Source organism: Sus scrofa, chromosome 7, assembly GCF_054392235.1.
Source record: "Sus scrofa isolate SSC_HxYL_T2T_F1_AM1 chromosome 7, Sscrofa_HxYL_maternal_Yorkshire_Landrace_v2.0, whole genome shotgun sequence".
Classification (NCBI taxonomy): Eukaryota; Metazoa; Chordata; class Mammalia; order Artiodactyla; family Suidae; genus Sus; species Sus scrofa.
Genome location: NC_139389.1, coordinates 4,649,093 through 4,673,272, shown reverse-complemented (window position 1 = coordinate 4,673,272; position 24,180 = coordinate 4,649,093). Strand labels below are relative to the sequence as shown.

The 24,180-nt window shown below is 57.8% G+C and overlaps 1 protein-coding gene across 12 annotated transcripts in view; it reads right to left on the bottom strand.

Moving 5' to 3' along the window:
* Positions 1-401: 401 nt before the first annotated feature.
* Positions 402-24,180, bottom strand: part of RREB1 (ras responsive element binding protein 1) — a 175,443-nt gene continuing 151,664 nt past the window's right edge. For 9 of the 12 annotated variants that reach the window (XM_084967314.1, XM_084967312.1, XM_005665552.4 and 6 more), the window contains 5 exons: positions 21,557-21,746; positions 17,517-20,403; positions 10,179-10,343; positions 4,705-5,472; positions 402-3,623 (listed from right to left, as the gene is read on the bottom strand). In XM_084967314.1, the coding sequence (XP_084823440.1) occupies positions 3,145-3,623; positions 4,705-5,472; positions 10,179-10,343; positions 17,517-20,403; positions 21,557-21,746 (4,489 nt within the window). In that variant the 3' untranslated portion in view covers positions 402-3,144. The remainder of the gene's footprint in view (positions 3,624-4,704; positions 5,473-10,178; positions 10,344-17,516; positions 20,404-21,556; positions 21,747-24,180) is intronic. The other 3 variants (XM_084967319.1, XM_084967321.1, XM_084967320.1) reach the window with 1 other exon arrangement.

Below are 24,180 nucleotides of genomic sequence, written 5' to 3'. Positions count from 1 at the left end.
CCTGTCTGCGCTAGCAGACCCGGGGTTACAGGTGTTCTCTCCTGCCCTCACTTCCAGGTTGGGGAAGGCAAAGTGGATCCCTGGCAGGTGCTGTGAGGCAACAGTCCTGCTTCTGTGGTTGCGAACAAGGCCCGAGGTGCTGCCAACCGCCCACTTGGGTCCCGGGAGAGGCCACCCTGCGCGAGCTGGGACGGGGGAGGGGGGCGGAGGGGGAGGGCACAAGGCTGCTCGGAGAGATGCTCTCCTGGGTACCACAGGCTAGGCAGTGACAGCAAGCAGGCCTGAGGGCCCCAGTGGCCAGGCACACCTATGACCCGTCCCCCGGCAGGCTGCGGCCCCGGGGGGGGGGGGGGCGGGCAGGACAAGCGGACAGGATCCCGGCAAATCAGAGGACGGCCGTGTGACCGGCAACCTGCCGTTTTTAAAATATAACATTTATTGCTTAGATGGTTTGATACAGAACAGCTTTTCTTCTCATTTTGAATTTGGAAGTACTATACAACGGAACACAAAGAGGAACAAAAGTACCAAAACGCAACTTGTGATTCTCTGTTCATGTGGCATAAACCAGTTTTGTACATAACATGTAGCAGCAGTTTTAAGTTCCCTTTAGAAAAATATGAATTCTACACATTTATTATTGTTTCCTGTTTAATGCATTGGGCTGAAATCACCAGGATCAACTTCCTTCTGGAGGAAAGAGAGGAACAGAGGGTGGAAAGAATGGTGAAACTTTCTGACACCGGCACCCGACTGTCACGTAGCTTCCCCCGGGGCTGGTGGAAAAAACAGCCCTTCGGGGTTTTTGTTTTGTTTTCACAGCCGGGAGTTTCATGTAGTGATTGCATTTCAGCATCGTGTCCATAAATCAAGGAGAAAAAAACGAAAGAGAGAGACTTGCACCTCGAAAAACGTTTCAGAAGATCCATATATATATATATATTTCTCTTTGTAAAAGCCCTGAGAGAAGGAGAAAGAGAATCAAACGAAATGTATGGAAACGAATTAGCTGGACATGCAGACTAAGCTATGATTCACCCAGAGTTAAACAAATCACAGATTTCACAGTTTAATATTGGGGGAGGGACAGAGCAACGAACGAATGCTACGCCTCTCGACCTCGCTAGTAAGATGCGGCGAGACCTTGTGGACTCCGAGGGTGCAGACGGAGGCTAAATAAAGCTTTACGCCGACCCGGACTATCGCCAGCGGCGCCCCGGCCCCGGCGGCGGGGCCGGTTCCTGCCACATCTCACCCCAGCGTAGAGTCCATGGCTTCTCCCCACGACGTTGTGAGTTTTAGTGTGGAGAGCTGCAAAGAAGACCCAAAACACAAGAAACCCCAAATAATAATAACGAAAATAACAACAACAATCGTCATAAAAAATTAAGGGAGGCATGAACTGGTTTAGCTCAGCAGGCCATGCTTGGTGGGACGTGATGGGGGGACCATTGGTTCTGATTCGTGTCCACTGAGAGTAAATGCAACCTCGTCTGGAAGCTGGTGCACACACCCCTGACGCAGTGAAGACTCCTACCCGCCTCGGCCTGTTTCCTCTCACACGCGAAGACACCACTTTCTCATGATGTCAAGGGCACACACCTTCTTCCTTTGACGTCTGGATTCTGGCCACCGGAGCTGGCGAGGAAGTGGAGACAGAGGGAGCCCCCGGGCTGGGCGCGCGCGGGAGGACAGAGGCGGGGCGGGGGCTCGGGAGGCCCGAGGCACCGAGGCACCCAGGGGTCCGGCTGGGCGACAGTAGCACACGTTTCTCTTCGCTGCTGGCGGCTACAGTAGGGCGCTATGGCCTGGGCTGGGTGCTCCCGAAAAGAACACCCTGCCTTTGTGCCCCAGGGGTTCAGGCGATTTCCGAGGCTAGAGACAACCTGCTCATCTTCAAGCACCAACCCCACATCACAGGAAGGTACACATACATCTATTTCTCCTCTTCCATCTCGCATGTGCAGTTTCATTACCAGTAGTAGTACGTCCTCGCTCTGCTAAGGACAGGAGCACGGGCAGGGAGGCCTGGGCAGGGCTCGGCAGGAAGACCGGCCAGCAACAGGTCCTCGCCCGCCTGGCTTTCCCAGAAGCCACCCCCCCGGGCAACCCCGCTGCTCCTCGGCCCCTCGGGCGGGAGGACCGCGGGGCCCCTGCTGGGTTCTGCAGTCACGGAAGAAAGGCTTGCCTAAGTACAGTAGAAGAGCTGCCGCCCGGGGGAGCCAAGGAAAGCTGCGGGCGGACGCTCAGGCGGGGACCCGGGGCGCCCAGGTCTCCCAGGACAAATATTGCCCATTCGTTTCTGCTGACTGCAGAGACCAGCAAACTGATGAAGTACAAATAATAATAATAATAATATTATTAATACATATACCAAGGGGGGGGTCAGATAGACGACATCTATGCATGTTTTCCGTGGGTTCAGTGGCCAGGGTGACTCTCTTCTAAGTCAGGAGCTGGAACAGTAACAGCACGTCTAATGCTGACACAGTGGAAGCATGCATGTAGGAGGTCGAAGCTAGAATCTTCCCTGGTTTTGGCTTGAACCAAATCGGAAACCTTCCTCAACCACACCCTGCAACATACCGAGGACCAAACCACAGCTCCACTGAGTAGCAAACGGGGAGGAAAAAAAAACGTCTCTTTGAGAAAGGAGCCTCTCGTCCACACTGGCCCTGGGAACGGACATGCAGTCCGGGTCACCTTCTTCCAGTTATCGGCCGTGGGCAGCCAAGGGCAGGGGTTCTCCTTTCCTTCTGCTTCCAGCTCACAGAACAAATGCTACGATCACAGATTCACAAGCACAAGCTCACACACCAGGACAGAGGGTAACGTTAATGCTTAAATGAAAAGGTCCTCGCCGAATAATTCATTAAAATACTTGCTTTGTTTTTTTTTAAAAAGTCCTTGTGGGAAACACAACCCCCGGGACGACTCCAGAGGGCTGTAGTAGTTAAGGCACTCGGGTCCCGCGTGGTCCATCCCCGCACGGGTCTGTAAGGCTATGGCACCGAGCGAGGCCCGCCTGGCTCCCTCCCTCCGCTGCCCCCGACAGCCGAAGGGCACCGGGATACCTCGCGGAGGGAGCCCCCGGACAAGGTGCTCTGCTGGCTTTCGTCTGTGTGCTGGGGGGCAGGCCGGCCGTCACTCCATGCCCAGGAGCGCGGCGCCATCGGCGGCCAGGATGGGGTGGGCGGGCCTCTTGCCGGGCAGCGCCGGCAGGTCCTGCGCCGGGGCCGCGGGGCTCTCCCGGTCAGGCTCACCCTGAGACGCCTGCTCCTCCGGGCTGCCCTCGGCGGCCTGGCCGCCGCCACCCGCCGTCCGGCCTGCCGCCCTCTCCTCCCGGCGGCCGGCGTCCTTGGAGGCCAGGCTCTCCTTCCGGCTCCGCGTGACGGCCACGTGGTTGCTGGCGAGCAGGGCCGAGTCCGCCTCGTTCTCCGACACGGGGTTGTTGCCGCTGTGGGTGGACTCGCTCTCGCTGTCCTCCTCGCCCCGCTCCTTGTCGCTGTCCTTCCCGTGGTGTCTGGCGTGCCGGGCTTTCTGGTGGACCCGCTGGTGGCGAACCAGGCTGTGCTTCAAGGTGAAGGTTCGCTCGCAGGTCTGACACTTGTACGGCCTCTCGCCTGCAGGAGGGAGAGAAACCCGCGTCCCTTAGCACGGCCACCGCAGGCGCCCACCTCCTTGCTACGGAGGGAGCAGGCCGCGCCCGAGGGCAAGGGCAGGCAGAGGGGCCCACGCGGTCCTGTCTCCTCATTGCTCGGCCCAGGCTTCTCGCACTGGACCCGGCCACCAGAGTCCCAGAAGCGGACCTCAGGGCCACGGACCAGGACGAGAGGAGCCCGTGGGCGGTCTCCCTCCCCAGGGCCGCACCACCGCTCGGGCAGCAGCACCTTCCAGATGCAGCTGCAGAGACCCGGCTGGGACCTGGAGCAGCTGGGGCGCCCCCTCTTGCTCCTAAACTCGGAGCGGAGGGCAGCACCTGCCGGGAGCCAAGCACTGGAGCCCCGAATCCCGGCACAGGGCCGCAGGGGTGTGGGGGCACCGTGCACCGCGGCCGCCAGGAGGGAGCCAAGGCCGAGGCCCAGGCTGCTTCTGGTCTGGTGGGATGTTTGTGTCTTCTGGCTCAGGAGTGTGACCAGGCCTCCTTTCCACCAAAACGATGAATAACCCGCTTTGGGCTTTGGAGCCCCAACCCTGGAGTTGGCGGCTTCCACGAGGAGCCAGGACGTGCCTGGGCAGCAACCAGGTGACCATCCTACGCAGCTGCATCAGCCTGGCCGCTCTGCAAAGCCAAGAACGGACGAGGCCCTCTAGGCCAACCTAACACCTGCCACTGAGCGGGAACCCCAAGCGCCTCCAGATGCCAGCAGGGTGCTGGGAGCCCCCCGAGCACTGGCCCCACCGCTCACTCCCCAGGCTGTCCCCTCAGCCATCCCCAGCAGCCACATTCTCCCAGATGCTTCTAGGAGGCAGGGTCACCATCGTCCTCATTCTAGAGACAGGAGGACCAGGCGTGGAGGACTACGGGGCTGATGACAACGCTCTGAAAACACCCTTCGCAGCCCACTGTGCCACCTGGGTTTTAAGTGCCCAGGACACAACCCGTTAGAATTCCGGGTTCCCGGGAATCCAGGGCCCCTGCAGGCGGCCAGTCCTCCCCTCGGCAGGGGGAGGGCACCCACCTCGCCGGCCGCCCGCCCTCACCTGTGTGCGACCTCATGTGCCGGGTCAGGTCCTGCAGGGACCAGAACCTCTTGCTGCACACGCCGCACACCTTCTTCCTCTTGTCCGCCTTGCTGGCCGTGCTCCGGGGGGCGTCTGTCTTTGGCTTCTTGTCGTCGTCGCTCTTCTCCGAGGACTTCTTCTCGGCCGGGCCCTCCCCGTCCGCATCCGAGGGGCCGTCCGCCTCCTCGCTCTGCTGCTCCACAGGCGCTTCCGACGCGGCCTCCCCGGGGCCGGCGCCCAGGGGCTCGGCCGGCCTCTGGGGCAGCTCCGGGGGCGCGGGGGTGGCGGGCGGCGGCCCCTCGGCCTCCCCGGGAGGCGCGCTCTCGTCCCCGGGCTCCTCGCGGCCGTGGGCCTTGCGGTGGCGGCTGAGGGTCCCGGGGAACTTGAAGCTCTTGCCGCAGACGTGGCAGGCGTGCTTCTGGTCCAGGGCCGGGCCTGCGCCCGCCTCGCCCTCGGCCAGCTTGAAGCCCATCAGCTTGCTGGCGAGGTTGAGGTCCAGGCTCTTGTTGCTGACCGTGTCCTCCTCCGGGCCCTCGGCGTCCTCGTCCCGCTCCTCCCCGCGCTCCACGTCCTCCTCGGCTGCCCTCTCCTCCCCGGCGGCCGCTGGCTTCACCTGCTCGGCCCCCAGCTCATCTGGGGCCGGGCTGGGCTCGGCGGCCCCCTCTGGTGCCGGCTGCTCCTTCTCCCGGGAGGTGAGGTCCAGCACTTCGCCTCCGGCCGCCGAGGCCTCCAGGTCGGACTGGCTGTCTGCGGGGACAAGCACAGGGCCGGGTGAGGGCCAGGCCGCCAGCCGCGCCCTTCCAAGGGCTGGGTCGGGGCTGGGCGGGACCCACCCGGGACCTGTCTCCCACCCCATCCAAGGATGCCTCACCCCTTACATCCTCAAGGGCCAAGGTAAATCTGGGGTTAATTTTACAAAGGAAAAAAAAGAAAAAGAAAAAAAAAGTCAGAAGGAGCCTACGCAGCACACCCAGGCCTGCAGCTCCAGCCCCTCTTCCCTGGCCCATGAGCGGCCCGCCCCCTCCCCGGGCACTCGCAGGGATGCTGGGGCGGGGGCCCCCCAGGGGCGGAGGCTCAGGGCAGCCAGGCAGAGGGCCGGCAAGAGGACAGCTGGTGCATTCCGGAGGCTGCAGCACGAGGAAGGTTGAGGAAGCAGAGCCAGAGAAGTTATTTTCCAGTGCAGAGAGGTCGTGTGAACATGCAACATACACAAGAGCACCCCCAAACCCGGTATCTGGGGAGCGTCTCACGGCAAGTGGCCAAAGCAAACGCTCTGTGTGTCTGTGTCCCAGACGATGGGAGACACACACGCACGGGTGTGCACACCTGCTGCTGCCAGGACCCCGCCTCTCATTTCGTCCCCACCTGTCCACTCTCCAAGCAACGCCAGATGTGGACAGCCATTCCTGAAGGCCTCTTAAGGGCTGGTGTCCCAGGTAACATTACTGACCCGAAGAGATGACAGTATTGATCAAAAGCCCCAACTCCTCTCCGCTCAGGTTGAACACGGTCTTAACAAGGTTTTTTTACCGTATGCTCTGCCAGTGCTGCCGAAGCTCGCTGCGCCCCGCAGTTACCTGCAGCTGCAACGGCCAGTGTCTCACTGGGGCATCGGGCTGACAAAACTCCATCTTTCCCGGCACACGCGGGACACGTGCCTCCCTGATCACGCCAGGTCTCTAATCGCAGGTGCACACGTCTAACGTGGACCCCACTGATGTGCCCAGACCACCGCCACGCAGACCTACGCCCATGGCCCCGGGCTGGGGGCCGAAGGGGCTGCGCCAGCCCTGCCCTGGCCACACTGCCTGGGGCGCTCAGCTTACAGACGCCTGTCTACACGGCTCCCCCACATCCTCCTCTTCACTGGTTTTATTTTGACTACTTTCTGGCAGCTACTGTTAAGAGTATCTCAAAAGGCTCCAGAAGGAAACAAGTAATTGTGGTGTGATTATAAAGTTCCTGACAATAGATGAATTTTGACCATTACGCAAAAGATTAAAGATGACTCGTGAGATAGACACACCAATGTCCAGGCCATAGAAGGAAAAAACCAGATGCTCATTTTCTTGAATCACATAGAGAGCACCAATTAAATGGATTTGGGTATAAACTCCAAAGTAAAAAACTACAGAATGCTCAGTTTCTTATTTGTTGGTTTTGTGGGTAAAGGTCCCCCAAAAGAAAAAAAATTTTTTTTAAAAAGGGCTTATCTCTGGTTACTTCCTATTTGTCCCAATATATTCTAGGCTGTTTCACTTAATTAACTTTTTTCCCCACTAAAGAATACAGGTTATTTAGAATTTTAACTGTAGTAAAACATATTTTAAGATGATAAACTTTGAAAAAAACTGAGAGTCAATTCTGAAACCAAACCCAAGTAAATATACTAAGATCTGATGGTCCGGACTCCTGGGCCCTTCCCCAGGGTGGATAACGGAGAGGTGAGCCCAACAGGCAATGGGAGGCCAACTCACCTCTGGGGCGTGGAGGGAGCGTGGCTGCGCTCTAGCGAGCGTCCACTAGGGGGCGTGTTTCAGCAGGGCAGCTGAGGCCCTTCGAGTTCCCAGCAACTCCAAGAGACTTTTTCTTAGCAACCCTGGGGAACAATGGACTTAACTGCTTCTGTCTCCTGAATGCCAGGTCCTGTCTTGATCTTGTCCTCAACCACCCACTCTTGCAGAGGCCAGCAGATGACTTTTGTAAGCAATGCGGCTTTTAAAATGGGTTGATTTTTCTGTCACCACCAGCCGGCCCCTCGTTTGTGATGCTAATCTAAGAAAATTGCTAGAGGAAGCAGACGGAATCTGAAGCACTAGTAGATAGGAACCCCAAAGCTCCTTCCACGCGCAAGTGGACACGTTCATGTCAGCTCGACAATTACACTTCTGCTGCTTCCTAGAAATTCCATGTTACCCAACTGAGGAGACAAACCACCAGCCTAAATACCTGGCTGGGCAGAGGCATGGCTGCTGAGGGGCGGGCTGTCTCCCTGACACCCAGAGCAGCACTTCCTGTGCCCCACCCATCCTGGCACATGGGGCTTGGGGGGGGGGGGGCACCGCTGAGGGACAGTTTTCGAAGCCGCGTGCAGGCGCCTATAAACATGGAGGCTCCTATAGGCACCATCTAGGAAGACCCTGGAACACCCCTCGAGGGCAAAGTGGCCGGGGGAACCTCTGCCCACAAGAATGTGAATCAAAGTTCCAGCTTAGCTTTGGGGGATCAATATGCCCCTTTAAGCCCAAACGACCCCAGTTGTAGCATTTTTTGCATTCTTTTGGGGGAAATTCTAGGGTGCATTTTTGTGACTGAAAAAGTTAGACCTCAGTCACAAAACACGTTTGAGGGTTTTAAGAAAATGCAACCTAGGCATATAAACCTAGGAAGGACCGCCTTGGTTATTTCCTGCTTTTGTGCTGTTTACATTTTCGTGGGCGAGCCTGCAGCATGTGCAAGTTCCCTCGCCAGGGGCTGAACCCACAGCACAGCAGCAACCAGAGCCACTGCAGTGACAAGACTGGATCCTTCAACTACTGAGCCACCAGGGAACTCTGCTTTTGTGTTTTTAGGGTCTACCTCCAAAGCCTCACTTAACTTCATAGCAGGGAGCCTCCAACAGGCTCACTTGACTTTAGAAATTCCCCCTTGAAATCCCTGAGCCCGCCTCCCTGCTGATAGCTCAGTCTTTGTTCTCCCCTCGGTCTAAGCGTTTACATCTCTCTCTGAATTCTCCTCTTCCAGGAGCTTTGTTCCTTCAAGCCAATCCACACAACCTCCAGGCAGGGTGGGGGCAGGGAGGGTGCTGATGGGACTTAGAAAAACACCACTGAAAAAAACAGTGCACCCAGCATGAAGACTCAGGGCTGCACCGAAGCTAAGGCATCCGCAGGATTCTACAGCAGGGTCCCAGTTTCACTGCTCCTTTGTGATCAAGATGGGGACCTGGGGAGTTCCTATTGTGGCTTGGTGGGTTGAGAACCTGACACAGGGTCTGTGAGGATGTGGGTTCGATTCCTGGCCTCGCTCAGTGGGTTAAGGATCCAGCACTGCTGCAGAGGGCAGCGTAGGTCACAGATGTGGCTCCAATCTGGTGTGGCTGTGGCTGTGGCCAGCAGCTGTAGCTCCAATTTGACCCCTAGCCTGGGAACTTCCATATGCTGCAGGTGTGGCCCTAAGAAGCCAAAAGACAAAAAAAAAGAAAAAAAAAAAAAAGATAGGGGCCCAAAGTGTGCATCCAGCACGTGGCTGTTACACTTCAGGACTTGACCGCAAGCGTGGGCTCCCCTCGGCCACCTCAATTATGTGCGGCTGTCCCCACCTTCGGGACCAGGATGGGACCGTCACTCAGCTGCTTTCTGAAGGTGGGCTGGGAGAAAGGGGGCCAGACACAGGGGGGCTGTCTGAGACCAAGGTGGGCAGTGCCAGCCTCTTCTGGAGTTGAAGAGCAAGTCACCCTGTGACCTCAGGCCCAAGGGCACCCAAGTCACAGTAAGACCTTTCTCTCCTCAAGGATCCTGGCCAGTCATGTGAATCAGGAAGCTGGAGGGGGGAGGCGGCAGAATGGCCCCCACTTCCAAACCCTAAGAGGGTCTGACGGCCCCAAGTGTGACCCCTCCCCCCGCTCCCGTCCCCCAGACAGCACAGCACCCCACCCTGTCCAATCTCAAGGACTCAGTCACAACCCTAGAAAAATACATTTTTGGGGACTCGCCTCAGCTTCAAAACATGGGGACGTGTCCAAACTTTCAAGATTTGCCAAACTGAACCTGTACCTGCAACAGTCACTCAGCAGAGGCCAAACAGCCCTGTGTCCGAGAAACCCGCAGCAGCCGGTGTTTGGTTTGTTTGTTTTGGGGGGTAGGGGACACAAGACCCCAGCAGCCGGAGATAATGGCATATATTGAACAGAGCACGTGAGTAAATACAGAAGCTGTAAGGGAAGAAAAGGTGGCAGGAGACGCACGGGCAGCCGTTAATTGCTCTGGAGGGGCTGGAGGAAGGAAGCACAGATCAGCACATGAGAATAATACCCGGATTCAGGTCAAGCAGAGATGTGATTAAAGAAAGGACATGCAGAGTGCTTTTTCAAACACGACCAAGTTTTTTACTGGGAAGAGAGTTACTGAAAAGGAGAATACCGCCCCTGCCCCGCCTCCCTGCGGCGGGCTGGGCATCACTAGCTCCTGCAGCACCCTGAGGTCTGAGCGGGCCCACCCCTGCGCTGGAGGGGGCGGCCAGCAGGGCTGGCTTTCAGAAAACACCAGGCGAGGGGGCTCACAGCCCTTGCGAAGTGCTCCTGCGAAGTGCTATTCTGCAGGCCTGCCTGTGCGGCCCACGCCAGGGGCCAGCAGCCACAATGGGCACAGGCTGGGGCTGGGGGCAGACCTTCTCTGGCAGCGCACCTGCGGCGCCTCCTCTGGCCCTGTCTCTGCATCACCTGGAAGCACTACCTGTGCTATCATGGGCTCCAACATCACTCTCTTTGGACTGGGGGATAAGCCCGTTTCTTCTCAGGGAACAGGCCGTAACTCCGTGTTTGCGCAACTGGTGGCGTTCACAGTTAGATTTGGTGGAAAAGAAGGCACCGCATTTTTGACAAGGAAAGGGTTTCTGACCTGAAGCAGGAAAAAAAATACATATTTATCTGGCTTTCTATTGCAACGATTCCTTCTCCTGAGGTTACTGGCATTTGCTTCCCCCCAGCCTCCACCCTTTCTTTCAAGAAAATAAACCAAACACATTAAAAAATACACTGAGAACATCGACAACTCCAGTGGTCACCTTCCCCTGCTCTGAGCGGGCAAAATAAAGGTTTTGTCCTCAAAATACTAAAAGTCAGCAATGAAAGCAAGATACATATGTTTCGAGTAAAATAATAGTGTTACAATTAAAAACCTCACACAACAACAACAACAGTGAAAGTGAGAGAAGGGATTTCAGCACAGCCGAGAGGAGGCCTGAGGTCACTTCCGGCCTGACAAGTGCCAGGGACATGGGGCGAGGGGGAACGCCCGGGCCTCCTGGAGGAATCCTGAGGCCCCCGGATGTCTCGGAGGCTGGTCCCCTTCCTGACCTTGTGGGTCTGGCCCTCCCACCTGCACCGGAAGCGCTGAGTTCTGACTTCCCAGGATGCCTCCCGTCTGACCTCTGCCCAAGGTCACCGTGGTCCTTGCTGGCAGACAGGGGACAAAGGTTCTCTGTCTCTTTGCTTTCTACGCTCCTGCTGGCGGCGGATCAGTGACCAACCAGTCCCTGAGTCTAATCAGAGACCACGTGCTCCAGTCGGCAACCCGCATGTGCAGCTACGTCACCGAGTGCCCCCCAACGCCACCGACCCCAAGGACGGGCAACCTGCCAGCCTCTCCCCGGTCGACACCCGCCCTGGCCTCTCCTCTCCTTCTGTCTGGATTCCTGTCGCAGGCTCCTCAGCCCTGGCCCCGTGTCTGCAAGGATGGACGAGGGGGCAAAGGAATGGCAGAGTGCGGACAGAGCAGGGAAGGAGAGGGGGCGGCTGGGAGAGGGAGTGTGCGGGCTGCAGGACAGAGGTGTGCTTTCTACGGCCTCGCTGATTCTTCAGTTCTCCCCCAACGGCCACTTGCCGGGGTCCCAGGTTCTGACTTGGCAGGGAAAGGGTTCTGTGTACCCACGAGCAGGACGCGGAGCTGCAGCCAGCACTGCTGTCCCTTGGACCCCAGGGCTCCGCAATGGCACACACACAAGACCTGGCAGGGAAGTCAACAAGCACGGCTCCCTCAAAACACTGAACAGGGGCCTGAGGCCTTCTGTTTAGACTGAGGTGAGCCATCAAGGGACCCGAGAACCAGAGCAGGCGCACAAGTCCAGGCACAGATGGCATGGGCCAGGCATCTGGGGTTCGCAGGAGAGGAAGCACTGCTGGCCACACAACTCCGGGGGCGCCGCTCACCTGCAGCACATCGTGTGCAACCTCTGCCTGAGTCCCCGCACCCCAGTAACCAGAGAAAGGGGCCATGTGCTCCCTCCTGAGTGGTGGTCACCAGAGGAGCTTTCTAAGAACACCGGTGTCCGGGACCATGAAAAACCAGGGAAGCAGACTCGGACACCCGGCCTGGGCACCTCTAGGGGGCTCCACGTGGGCTGAGGGGGGAAGGGGAGAAGCCCACTCCCCCGTGTTTCCTGCTAACTTTATGAACATGCCCTCATCAAAGAAAAAAAAAATCATGCCTTTTGGGTAAGCATTTTAATGTTCTTTGTGCCCTTCACGTTATTTCTCGCTTTCCACCAAAAGTTGAGCATAACATTTAATAGTTATTTAGGCTCTGGAGTCCCTGCTGTGGTGCAAAGGGATCAGCAGCGTCTCTGGAGCGCTGGGACGCAGGTTCAATCCCCAGCCCCAGGCAGTGGGTTAAGGGCCTGCTGTTGCCACGGCTGCGGCGCAGGTTGTGACTGTGGCTTGGATCTGATCCCTGGCCTGGGCACTCCATATGCCATGGGGCAGCCAGAAAAGAAAAAAGCAAAAAAAAAAAAAAAAAAAAAAAAAAAAAAGACTCAGGCTCTGTTTTAAGTAAAAAGAGAACACTTTTTCTTTTTACCTATACTATTTTACTGTCAAAAAAGCAACATCAGGTGAGTTTGAGAACAGGAGAACCAGGCCAAGAAGAAAACACGTCAGAAGCTGGAACAGTGAGTTGTGATCCGCTTCTGGATGTCAATGAAAGCCACTGGTTTCCTGCTTCTTCCTGCTGCGTGATTTCCTCGGTAACTTCCACGCGGGTAAGCACCCCGCTCTTACAGCTGATGTGCCGTGCGGATGGCGAGCATGGTAAAGTTGAGGTTAGCAAACAATTCAATGACCTCACAGTTTTGTATGTGATTAGAAAGATTCCCAAAGTGACAACAGGAGCCTTTAAAAGGTCCCATTTCACTGCCTAAGGCAGGCGTTTTGCACAGCAGCCTGCTCTTCAGGTCGCGTGAATAGAGGACAAGAGCCCTTTGAGTATTTTATAATCAGACGGGTTTGAAACAAACCTTGCTGCCTGACAATCTATATGGAAACTGCCCCGTGATTTATTCACTTGCTAACAGCCACGAGACTGCTTCCATAGCAGGGGTGTTTCTAAGTGCACCTGCAGCCACAAGGAGCTACCTCTGCACCAAAGACCTATGATGTCCCCCGGCCCCCGACAGCAGCCAGTGGATTTTCACTCTCACAGAGCAGCCAAGAGACAGAGAGGGAAATTTCACAGGACATGAGGCTGCCTGGCCAGCACCAGGCAGGAGAGAATAACGGATGAACCAGTGGAGGAAGTTGGCTGACCTGGCCTCACGTCCTCGGCTGTCTCTCCGCTGCTCCTGCGCACGCACGCACACACACGCACACACACACACACACACACACACACACACACACACAGCCCCCCCCGCCCCGTGGGCACAGGCCTCCTTCTCCCCACGTTGTCTTTCTTTCAGTGTCTGGCAGACATGCACGCGGGCTGGCCAGGTGAAGAGCTTTCAGAGCAGCCACCGAAGTTACAAGCAGCCAAACACCACCGTTGTCAGAAGCACTTTCCACACTGATTTCAACTCCGAGGCCTGAGCTGTGAGCAGCGGGTGGGGGAGCCCCAGGCTGCTGGGAAAGGCAGTAAATCCGACCGTGAGAAAGTGAGGAGGAGGGGACCGGGGTGTCGGCGCTGGAGGGCACGGAAGCCAACGCAGGGGCCCGAGCCCTGTTTCGACAGGAGGAAGGAGAGGGCTGAAACGGACTGTGTCCTGGCCCTCTCTCCTCTACCTGTGGCCCCAGGAGGAACAGTGAGTCGTCTTCCCCTAAAGAGGTCGTGCCCGGCAGATTGAGAAGGGAACGAACCACGGCCGCCCCCGTGGACACGGCGCTGCGGGCTTCAGGGGAGCAGAAGGAGGAAACTCAGCTGTGCGTGGAGCCCACGCCGGGACACAACAGGCCTGTGGCCACCAGTTTCCTCATGAGACTCGATTCCTAGAACCCGGGCTGTGCAGAGAAAGGGCCGAAACCATGTGGCCTGTGCCTGAGCAGCAGGGAACCCCTGGCCGGCCACTGAACATCTGGGCTACTTATTGCTGCCCCTTTGGGAGCAGGGTGTGCTGGAAACTCGCCTACAAGACAAGGGATGGATGATGGAATCGTGTGCATTTGCCGAGAGGTCAGGAGAGGCCAACTCTCAAGACCCAAGCTTCGCCTCAACACGATTTAAAACCGGACCCCGCTCAAAGCATCTGGCTGGAACGCAGCTACATTTTCACACGACAAAAAAGGAAAAAAAGCCTCCCCGCTGTGGCACACTGGTTTGCAGGGTTGTTTCAGAACCCACGCTTCATTTCTGTTCTCTTTCCCGTGAGCCTCAGTCTGATGTCAGTTTCTAGAGGGCGAGCCCACGGGAAGCTGGGAGCAGGTGCCGGGGGGCGCCCCAGCTCGCGTCCAGCGGGAAGGCCCCCGTGTGCGGGTCCCGCTCTAACTCTGGACCCATGGAAATGGCTCTAGCACAGCGCCCGCCGGAGCCCGGCGCTGCACACAGTGACTTCAGAGAGCTGACGCCGAGACTGCTGCTGGATCCCCAGGCTGCCAAAGAGCTAAGAGGTTAACCTGCCCGCTACCTGCGTCCAGGCCCTGGAGTGCGGCTAAGGCCCCCCTGCGGTTGCGACATCTCTGGTCAGTAACGGCTCGCGGTCCACCTCTGTGGTCCGCCTCCTCGCCAGCCCCTTCCTATCGCATCAGGATGCAGGCGGCACAAGCGGCAGCCCTGCTCATCCTGGGACAGGGCCCCTGTCGCCCCAATGCCTGTAGGCAAATTACTCAAGTCTCTCTATGACTTTGTCATGGCGAAGTGAGGACACTGCCCTGTGGGACCGTCACCGAGACCAGCTCTGAAAGGTTTCTCTACCCACCCCCCCCGGATGCTCCCCACAAGAGACAAGGCCTGCAAGACCCTGACAAAGACCCAGGATGTCAGGACAGACCCACAGGAACTGGACATAGCCACGAGGGGACAGTGATGCTGGGGGAAGAAGTAGCAAAACATGTTTATATTCACCCCCGCCCACCCCCTCGCGGGCAAACTCCCATCTTCCCTGCTTGGTTTAGGTGCCACCAAATTTTAAACCACGGAGGACGCTTTGACTTCAAAAGGAACTTCTATCAGGCACCTGTGAAGATGAGGTGTGGCTCAGAAAGGTAGGAGAGGCCACTTGGTCCTCTTAGGGGGACCAACAGCTTTCTGAAAAGAGAAAGCCTGGGAATAAACAGCATTCACTGAGCACAGGCCTCCCGGCCACAGGAGTGGTGGCAGGCGGTGATGGCAGGGGAGGGGGACAGGCGATGCTGGCTGAGAGATCACTCAGAACCAGATCCAGACCAGCTGCCTGCCAAAAAGTGGGCAGAGGAATACCTCTCCAGACTCCACAGGTGACAAACAGGTGTCACCCCAAAAGGGTAGCAAGAGAAACGCTGTGTGGGACACCTTCTAAGATCACCTTTCTTCTGCACTGTTCTCATTAGAGCTGTTACCTTACTCTGTCAGGCTTAAATGATTTCAGGTGGAAGGAAAATAAACGACAGCCTGAAACTGCAGCACATACTTCACAAATCCAGGAATTCTGGGTCTTGTTAAATAAGACAAGACCTGGACACTCCTGACCGACCATCCCATGGCCAGGGTTCAAGGGCCCACCATGCCAGAAAGACAGGCCGTGTCCAGGTGGCAGCCAGCCTCAGAGACACCCCTATGCACTCTGCCACCCTCTTGTGACGTTGGTACAGACAGCTTTCCATAAGCTTCTTCAAAGCTTCATGGATGATCCACCCCGAAGGAAGCATTTCCGTCTGTTATACAGTGGGCTCACTCCTACGCGCCCCCCCTCAGGAGCCCCTGTACTACTTGGGGCTGCCAGATTTAGCACCTAAAAATACAGGACGCCCACTTAAATCCAAGTTTCAGATACACAACAGATAAGCTTTTGGTAAACCCCAAACAGTGCATGGAAAATATTTATACTAAAAATTACTTGTTGCACATTTGATATTAAAAATCCAAGGAGTGCCCATCATGACTCAGCAGATTAAGAATCGACTAGTATCCCTGAGGACGTGGGTTCAATCTCAGGCCTCGCTCAGTGGGTTAGGCTGGCAGCTGCAGCTCCAACGTGACCTCTGGCTGGGAACATCCGTATGTTGCAGATGTGGCCTTTAAGTGGGGGGGGGGCAAATACTCTGGAGTTCCCATCATGGCTCAGCGGTCATGAACCCAACTGGTACCCCTAAGGACTCGGGCCTGATCCCTGGTCTCGCTCAGTGGGTTAAGTATCAGGTGTTGCCATGAGCTGTGATGTAAGTCTCAGACATGGTTCTGATCCCAGCTATAGCTCCAATTTGATTCCCAGCCTAGAAACGTCCATATGCCTCGGGTGTGGCCCTAAAAAGATAAAAACCAAAAACCAAACAAGCCCAAAACAAGCATCTAGCGGGCATCCCGTATTTTGCCTGCAATCTTATCCCGTACGACTCCTTCCTCAGTCTGAGATCCTGGCTCTTAGCACGTGGGTGGTCGTCTCCAAAAGGTTACGGTCTCACCCGGTCTGTCCCCTGGTTCAAAATATAAACCCAGCTTGAATAGTCAATAACTCAGAGAGTGCCACAGTCACTTGACTACTAAATACCTGATATAAACTTATTTTGAGTGTATTTCTCATCTTATAAATGTCTCTTTATAAATCACCATAAGAGGGAGTTCCTGTCGTGGCTCAGCAGAAAGGAATCTGACCAGGATCTGGGAGGATGCGGGTTCGATCCCTGGCCTCGCTCAGTAGGCTAAGGATCTGGCATTGCTGTGAGCTATGCTGTGGCTGTGGTGTAGGCTGGCGATTACAGCTCCAATTGGACCCTTAGCTTGGGAACCTCCGTGTGCCACAGGCCCTGAAAAAACAAAGAAAAAAAAAAAATCATCATAAGAAAAACATTTGAAAAATACTTCTGCAATATCTTCTTGGCAAGTTAAGCCTATTTCTTAAAATACTCCTTATTTATTTATTTATTATTTTAGGGCTGTACCTGCGGCACATGGAAATTCCCGGGTGAGGGGTCTGAGCTGCATCTGCAGCCTACACAGCAGCTCATGGCACTGCCAGATCCTTAACCCACCGAGCAAGGCCAGAGACTGAACCCGCATCCTCACGGATCCTAGTTGGGTTTGTTAACCGCTGAGCCACAATGAGAAATCCCTAGAATAATATTTATATATGAGTGTTTCTCTGGCAGAGGTGACAATTTTAGTACAAATAAAATTTTTTTTTAAATTTGAAACTGCTCTGTCACTGACGGTCACAGCGAACAGAAGATATGATGGCCTTTGTGACCTAAAACTACGGCGAAATCTGCGCTACTTCGTGTTTCGAATACGTGGCAGCCAAAAGGACTTCGCAGAGGGTTAAAAACTTCGAACACTGCCACGAGGGTGCAGATTCCTCTGTCAAAGCCCCCTTTCTCCCTCGCTGCCCCCTGGGCATAACCAAGGAGACCATCTCGACACCAGCGCAGGGATGTGCTGGCCCGAGACCCTTTCACCTGAAAACACCCTGCTTGCGCCTCCCTTGGCCGGCAGCCCTCGGAGGCCCAGACAACAGGAGCAGACCTTTCTGGACACAAGAGCACACGGGGGAAACTCTCGGCCCCATCAGGGCCCCACGTTCTACCCCTGCCACCCCGTGACATGCCAGGCTCCGCCGACTGAGCCACAGCTCCCTGCTGGGAAGTGGAGCCCGCGGGCGGCCGGCGGCCCTCTTACCAGTGTGTGTGAGCATGTGCCTCTGCAGGGAGCTGGCCCAGGGGAAGAGCCGCGGGCAGTGGGGGCAGTTGATCTTCTGCAGGCAGTTGGCGTAGGAGTTCCGCTTCGCCCTCAGCAGCCTGTCATCCGGAGGGCTGCCCGGCTCCTCGTCGCTGGGCCCGTTGTGTTCCGCGGGGGCCGCGGCCACCTCGTCCTGAGCGTCGTCCTCGGCGCTCTGCAGAAACGGACTGAACTTGTTGGTGTCCGTGGTGGCCAGCATCTTCTCGATGCTGGCGAACTCCCCGCTGGAGTCCAGGTCCACGCTGCCACTGGGACGCGGCCGGCTCCTCGCCCCCCGTTTCCGGCCCCTCTTCTTTGACACGCCAGCTGGTCCCTGCTCGGTGGGCGAGGCTGCCTCCGGGCTGTTGGCAGCAGGGGATGGGTCACTGGATTCTTTTGGGCTGGTGACGTCGGCGGTGGCTTTGGGGGTGGCTCCCCCTACACCATCGGAGGCTGCGGTGCTACTGCCAGCGCCCGTGGGCCCCGGGTCAGCCACCTTGGCTTTCAGCAAGGTGGGCGCGGAGGACACGGAGGAGATGATCTGGGCGATGGAGGCCAGCGGGGGCAGCTCCTCTGTCACTGGGGGCTTTGGCAAGAGCAGGGGGGGCTTGGGCCGCAGTGGCCGCAGCAAGGCTGGGCTGCTCATGAGGGTAGGGCTGCCCAGGAGTGGGGAGCTGTTGACCAGGGCGGAGGAGTAGATGGGCAGGGCCAGCTGAACAGAGCCCTGCAGGGAAGGAGCGGTGGCTTCCACGGTGCTGGCTGCCGAGGCCACCGCAGCCGGGGCCCCGGGCTTTTCCAAGACCCCGCTGGGCCCCACGGTCGCCGGCAGGGCGGAGCAGGCTGGTGGACAGGGAGCGGCCTGCTCGCTGTTTCCAGGGTCCTGCTCAGTCTTCTTGGTGTCCCCGGGGGCGGCAGCGTCCTTGTCCCCTCTCCTGAGGTTCTTGGGGATGGAGAGGTCGATGGGCTCCATGAAGCCCTCGTAGGGGGCCGAGGCCGAGGGGCTCAGGAAGGAGGCTGCCACCTCCTGCTTCACTTGGACCAGGGCCAGGCCCTTCTGGGAGAAGTCCAGGGGCTCGTTGAAGTCTACTGGGAAGGTGCCGGTGGGCTCCACTTTGACGGCGACGTGGGCGGGCAGCGGCTGGGTGGGACCCCCGTGAAGAATGCCATTCTGGGGCTCCAGGAAGGCGGCCAAGGGTTTGCGCTCACCCGAGGCAGCGCCACTGCCCTCCTCCGCCCTCCCCGAGGCCTCGGAGGTCGCGTCGACCGTGCCCAGGCCGTCGGCCGCCAGGACGTAGCTCTCGATGTCGCGCTCGGGCACGTGCATGTGCTGCTTGAGGACGTGGTGGATGCAGTTGCGCTTGGCCGAGAAGGCGGCGCTGCACTCCTTGCACTCGAAGGGCTTGCGGGCTTTGGGGCAGCCGCCCAGGCCGCGGCCGCAGTGCGAGCGCATGTGGATGCGGAGGGCGCGGTAGTGCTTGAGGTCCTCTCCGCACAGCAGGCACACCGTGTCCGGGGAGCAGAAGGCGTCCACCATCTCGGCCGCGCTGCTCGTCACGTACTCGATGTTCTTCTCGATGTCCTTGCGCGTGGCCTTGAGGTGCTTCTTGCGCAGGTGCCGCTCGCAGTTGGCCTTGACCGTGAAGGGGTAGTGGCAGATCTTGCAGATGTAGGGCCGCTCGCCGCTGTGCGTGCGCAGGTGGCGGATGAGCGCGGCCTTGTCGGCGGCGATGTAGTCGCAGATGTTGCACTGGTAGGGCGAGATGCCCAGGTGGGAGCGCACGTGCGCACGCAGCACGCCGGAGAAGGCGAACACCTGGTTGCAGAAGCGGCAGGGGTAGAGCACCTTGCGCATGGCCGGCGTCTTCTTGCCGCCGGGGCCCGTCATGATGGCCTTGAGGTCGCCCTCCGTGATCTCCTGCTTGATCTTGGCCTCCATGCTCAGGGGCAGCAGGGCCTCGATGATGCTGTCCTGCTCCAGCTGCGTCTTCATCTCGGCCTGGCCGGGCAGCTCTCCGCGCTGCTGCGGCAAGAAGAGCGGCGCCGCCGCGCTGGGCTGGGCCCCCGCCTTGGGCTGCAGCAGGTGGGCGGTGGAGGCGGCCTCCCCCGGGCCCTTGAGGAGCTTCAGCGGCGGCGGCGGCAGGCTGGGGCTGATGCAGCCGGGGGAGGCCTGCTGGGCGTTGACGAGGGGCGGGGGCGTGGAGGTGGCCACCACCGTCCGCGGCGTGACCAGGGGCTTTGGCTTCAGAGGGGGCATGTGTTTGAAAATGGCCTGCAGAGGGGCGGCTGGGGCCTTGGACAGGGGCGGAAGACTGATCTGCGGGGGCACCGAGGCTGCCATCTTCAGGATCTGCTGGATGTCTGCCAGCTCGATGGCCGACTCGCCGGAGATGGGCTGGACCACAATACTGCTGTCAGGCTGGATGATGAAGCCCTTCTGGAAGGGCTGCAGGGACAGGCGCTTCATGCCCTCCTTGGTGGCCGGGAGGACGGTGAGAGACCCGCCCAGGGAAGCAGCTTCGAAAGGAGACAGACTCAGCAAGCTGGTGCAGCCAGGGTCCTGAGGTAGCTGACACTTGAGTGTCTGGAGCTGTATTGCTTGGTTGTCATCCGGCAGTGGCTCCTCAGCCAGGGCAGGCCTGGCGTCGGTGGTGTGCTGCAGGCCCAGCAAGGCCAGGAAGACCTTCTGGTCCAGGGTGTCGCCGGGCAGGGCAGGGCCTTGGCCTGCAGCGACGTGGGTCTGCTGGTGCAGGGTGAGCGAGGAGAGCATGGGGAAGGCCTTGTCACACGTGTCGCAGACGAAACGGTGCTGCTCGCTGATGCACCGGCGCAGGTTCGTTTCACACCAGGCCTGCGTGGAAGCCGGGCCAGTGAAAGCAAGGGGACAGAAAGCAGGAATTAGAAACAGACTCCAAGCTGGGACAGGAAGTACCGGCTGTATGGCCGCCCAGCACCCAGCCTTTCCCACCGCACAGGGAGTCCACGTCCCCTGCTGGCTAATTCCCGGACTGAGCGAGAAAAACCAGCCAAGCCCCTATGATCGGCTCTCCTTGATGGAATGCACCAGCCCCTGGGGACCTCGGCAGGTAAACCCGACGTGTGGTAAGTAATGGTATCACAGGTGTAGGACTAATTCTCTCTCTAAAAATGGGTGCCGAGGAGGTCCTGTTGTAGCTCAGTGGTAACAAATCTGACTCGTATCCGTGAGGATGCGGATTCAATCCCTGGCCTCGCTCAGTGGGCTAAGGATCTGGCACTGCCGTGAGCTGCAGTGTAGGTCACAGATGCAGCGCAGATCTGGTGTTGCTGTGGTTGCGGCTGTGGTGTAGGCTGGCAGCAACAGCTCCAATTTGACCCCTAGCCCAGGAACTTCCATATGCTGCGAGTGATCAAAAAAAAAAAAAAAGAAAAAAAGAAAAAGAGGTGTCAAGTTCCCACTGTGGTACAACAGGATCAGTGCATCTCTGGAGCAATGGGACGCAGGTTCAATCCCCAACGTGGCACAGTGGCTCGGATCTGATCCTTGGCCCATCAACTCCATATGCCATGGAGTGGCCCAAAAGAAAAAAGAGAAAGAAACAATAGGGTGCTCTATGGAGTTCCCTTGTGGAGCAGTGAGTTAAGGCTCAGGTCGCGGCTGTGTTGTGGATTTGATCCCTGATCTGGGAATTTATATGCCGTAGCCAAAAATAAACATATGCAAATTCAATTCAGGTAGTGCTGGGTGGGGCAGCGAACAGTTCACAACTTTAAACGCAAAGGCTCCCTTATCGGGCAAAAGCACCGAGGAGCTTGTCTTTTATGCGAGTTACCACAAAACAAAAGGCCACCGATTCCTCAACGACTCCGTGAAGCGGGAAGGGACCAGGCCGAGCTTCAAGAGCAAGGCGCTACTAGACAGAGAGGACCCAACAGAGCCTTTACAGAAAGGAAGCCTCGGAGGAGGATACGGAGCCGGCCACGTGCCCTTGTAGGTGGCTCCAGTCACAGGCCGATCGGAGTACCTGAGAAATGCGAGGGAACTTCCTACAGGAGAAGTCGGTGAACCCTAGGTCGTGGAAGCCGGCAGGGATGGAGGGGTTGCTCTGGATGAAGGGCCTTCCCATGGCGTCCCTGGGAAGCTGCTTGTGGACCAGCGCGTTGTGGCGCAGCAGTCCTCGATGGGTTCGGAAGGTGACGCAGCAAATGTCACATCTGCGAGAGGAAAGGACAGGCTGTGAGGAGAGAGCCCGTTTCCACCCGTCCCCTGGCCTTCTTGTGTTTTCTGTTGCTTCCTTTCAGCGGAGCAAAATAAAAAGGATCAGGCATCAAGAAGCCGGCCAGCTCGAGGTGAGCAACAAAAACTCTTCCTTACGAGAAAAAAAAAAGGTTCTACCAACCTCTGGGTCTCTGGTCTTTGCAGAGGATACAAGTGTGAACGGAGGCCGGAGCGGGAACCTGGGCCCCTGGGGCTTCCCTGCATCATGAACAAGGAGCAGACACTTGCCCCCCCCCCCCAGCTCCGTGGATGCTGCTCATCAGAAACGCTCATACGCTGAAGCGCATCGCTTCCCGCAGCGGCCAGCGCGAACGCGACGGGGATGAGAGGATAACCACGTTCTCCAACTCAATTAACAGCATGTGACAGCGATCACGAATTCCCTTTTGTTTTTCTTCCCTGCCTTTGAGGGCTGCGCCGGCGGCACATGGAAGTTCCCAGGCTACGGGTCGAATCAGAGCTGCAGCTGCTGGCCTACACCTCAGTCACGGCAACGCCAGATCGGAGCTGCATCTGTGACCGACCCCACACAGCTCACGGCAACGCCAGATCCTTAATCCACTGCGTGAGGCCAGGGATCGAACCTGCGTCCTCGTGGATACAAGTCAGGCTTGTTAGCACTGAGCCAGGACGGGAACGTACATGTATTCACGTCTGATGTGGTTACCGTCCATCTAAGAAATAAACACAGCTCCGAGGACTGAATCTGCTCTGAGAACAGAGTCCGCGCCCAGGGCAAGGACACCCACGGGAGAGTGAACGGCCCCAGCAGGCGGCTGGCATCCTGACCTTCAGCCTCCAGGGGAAAACACTGAGGCCCCCCACATGTTTAAGCAGTGTGGTCGAGGTCACACGGCCAGGATGAAGACAAGGTGTGAGCCCTGTTCCAACCCCGACCCTGGCCACAAAAGCCCACAAAGCCCACTCCCAGGGCTAGACAGGCGCCCACAAACGCGCTGCATCTAAAGATGAAAGGTCATCGCGCTTCACTTGAGAGGGACGGCAGCACCTGAGCCTTCCAAGGCCATGGAGGTGCGAACACACACTTGAGAACGGCGTCCCCGCTTTCTCCACGTCTCGCAGCCGCGGAGTCTTCGGGGTCTTCACTGAGAATCGTCTTAAACGCTAACAACCCCCAGGACACCAGTGAAAGCCTCTGGGCCTGCCCTGAATACAGGAGCCACGAGAGCTGGGCACGGCTTTCAGTTCCCTTGACGCGTCCTCAGTCGCATGAGCCCCGCCGGACAGTGCGGACTCCGCACTCTTCCTCCGGCCACAGGAAGTGCCGCCGGACAGCAGCACCTGCTTGCACACGGGCTCCTCCCAAACCTCGGAGGCAGGTCCTGTGCCTGGTTCACAGAGAAGGAAGCTGGGGCGCAGAGGGCCCAGCAACTGATCAAGCTTCTGCGGCACGGCCCTGCGTGGAAACGTTCCCTGCTTTGAAGTCTTCTCTGGGAATGAGGGCTACTGGGAGAACCTGTGAAGCAGCTGAGCTGGTGAGACAAGTGCGAAGCAGGTGCCGCCGTGTCCCCTTATGGGGCTGCGGCCGGCACCGCCGCTGTGACCGTGGTCCTCCCGTGTGCCCACCTCCTCCGCCTGACCGCTGATGCGGCCGCACCGCCAATGAGATTCCTGTCATCACTCAATTAAATTTAGCCCGCTGGGTTCCCACGAGCCACTCAAAACACAGCCCCTTTGAAGGACTTCTGCTCAAGCTCACTGACGGTGATAAAGGCTCCGGGGAAGGGCGGCCGCAGAGAAGCCCGCAGGCCTTTCGGTACCGAGAGTCCTCCTTGCCGGCTGGCCGGCCCCGTGCGGCTCCCTTCTCACCCGGCCCTGCTCCCTGCAATCCCTGGCCTTGAGTGCATCTTCTCTCCCCACACCCGGGCCGTCCTGTCTGGGCCGGAAGCAGGCGAGGGCGGGCAGCCGGCTGGACCCTGCAACGCACCTTCCCCTGAAAGTGAGACTAAGACGAGCTAAGAAGGCTGACAGGTGCAGAGGCAGGAGCGAGCCGCCACCCAGGGGCACCTCCCACCTGACACCCAGGGTAACCCCCTCTTCCCAGGTTCACGGTTAGCACAGGTGACACACATCTTGTGTAGAATATTAGCAAAGTATCTAAAATTAGTTTTTGCCAGTGGAGGGACGTTGCGAAAAATACCTAAGCTCATCTTGCCCTAATAGTCCAGTGAGCACGTGACCCTCCTGTCACACCTGAAGTTAGGCCCGGCTCCGCCTGGCAGGGGGAGGCTCGAACGTCAAAGTCAGGTGGGGGGAGGGGGGTGTGGGGAACACACCTGACGGGGAAAATTCAACGCACCTTAAATATTTAACTACACCTAAAACATCTTTGGCTGATCCACAGCATCT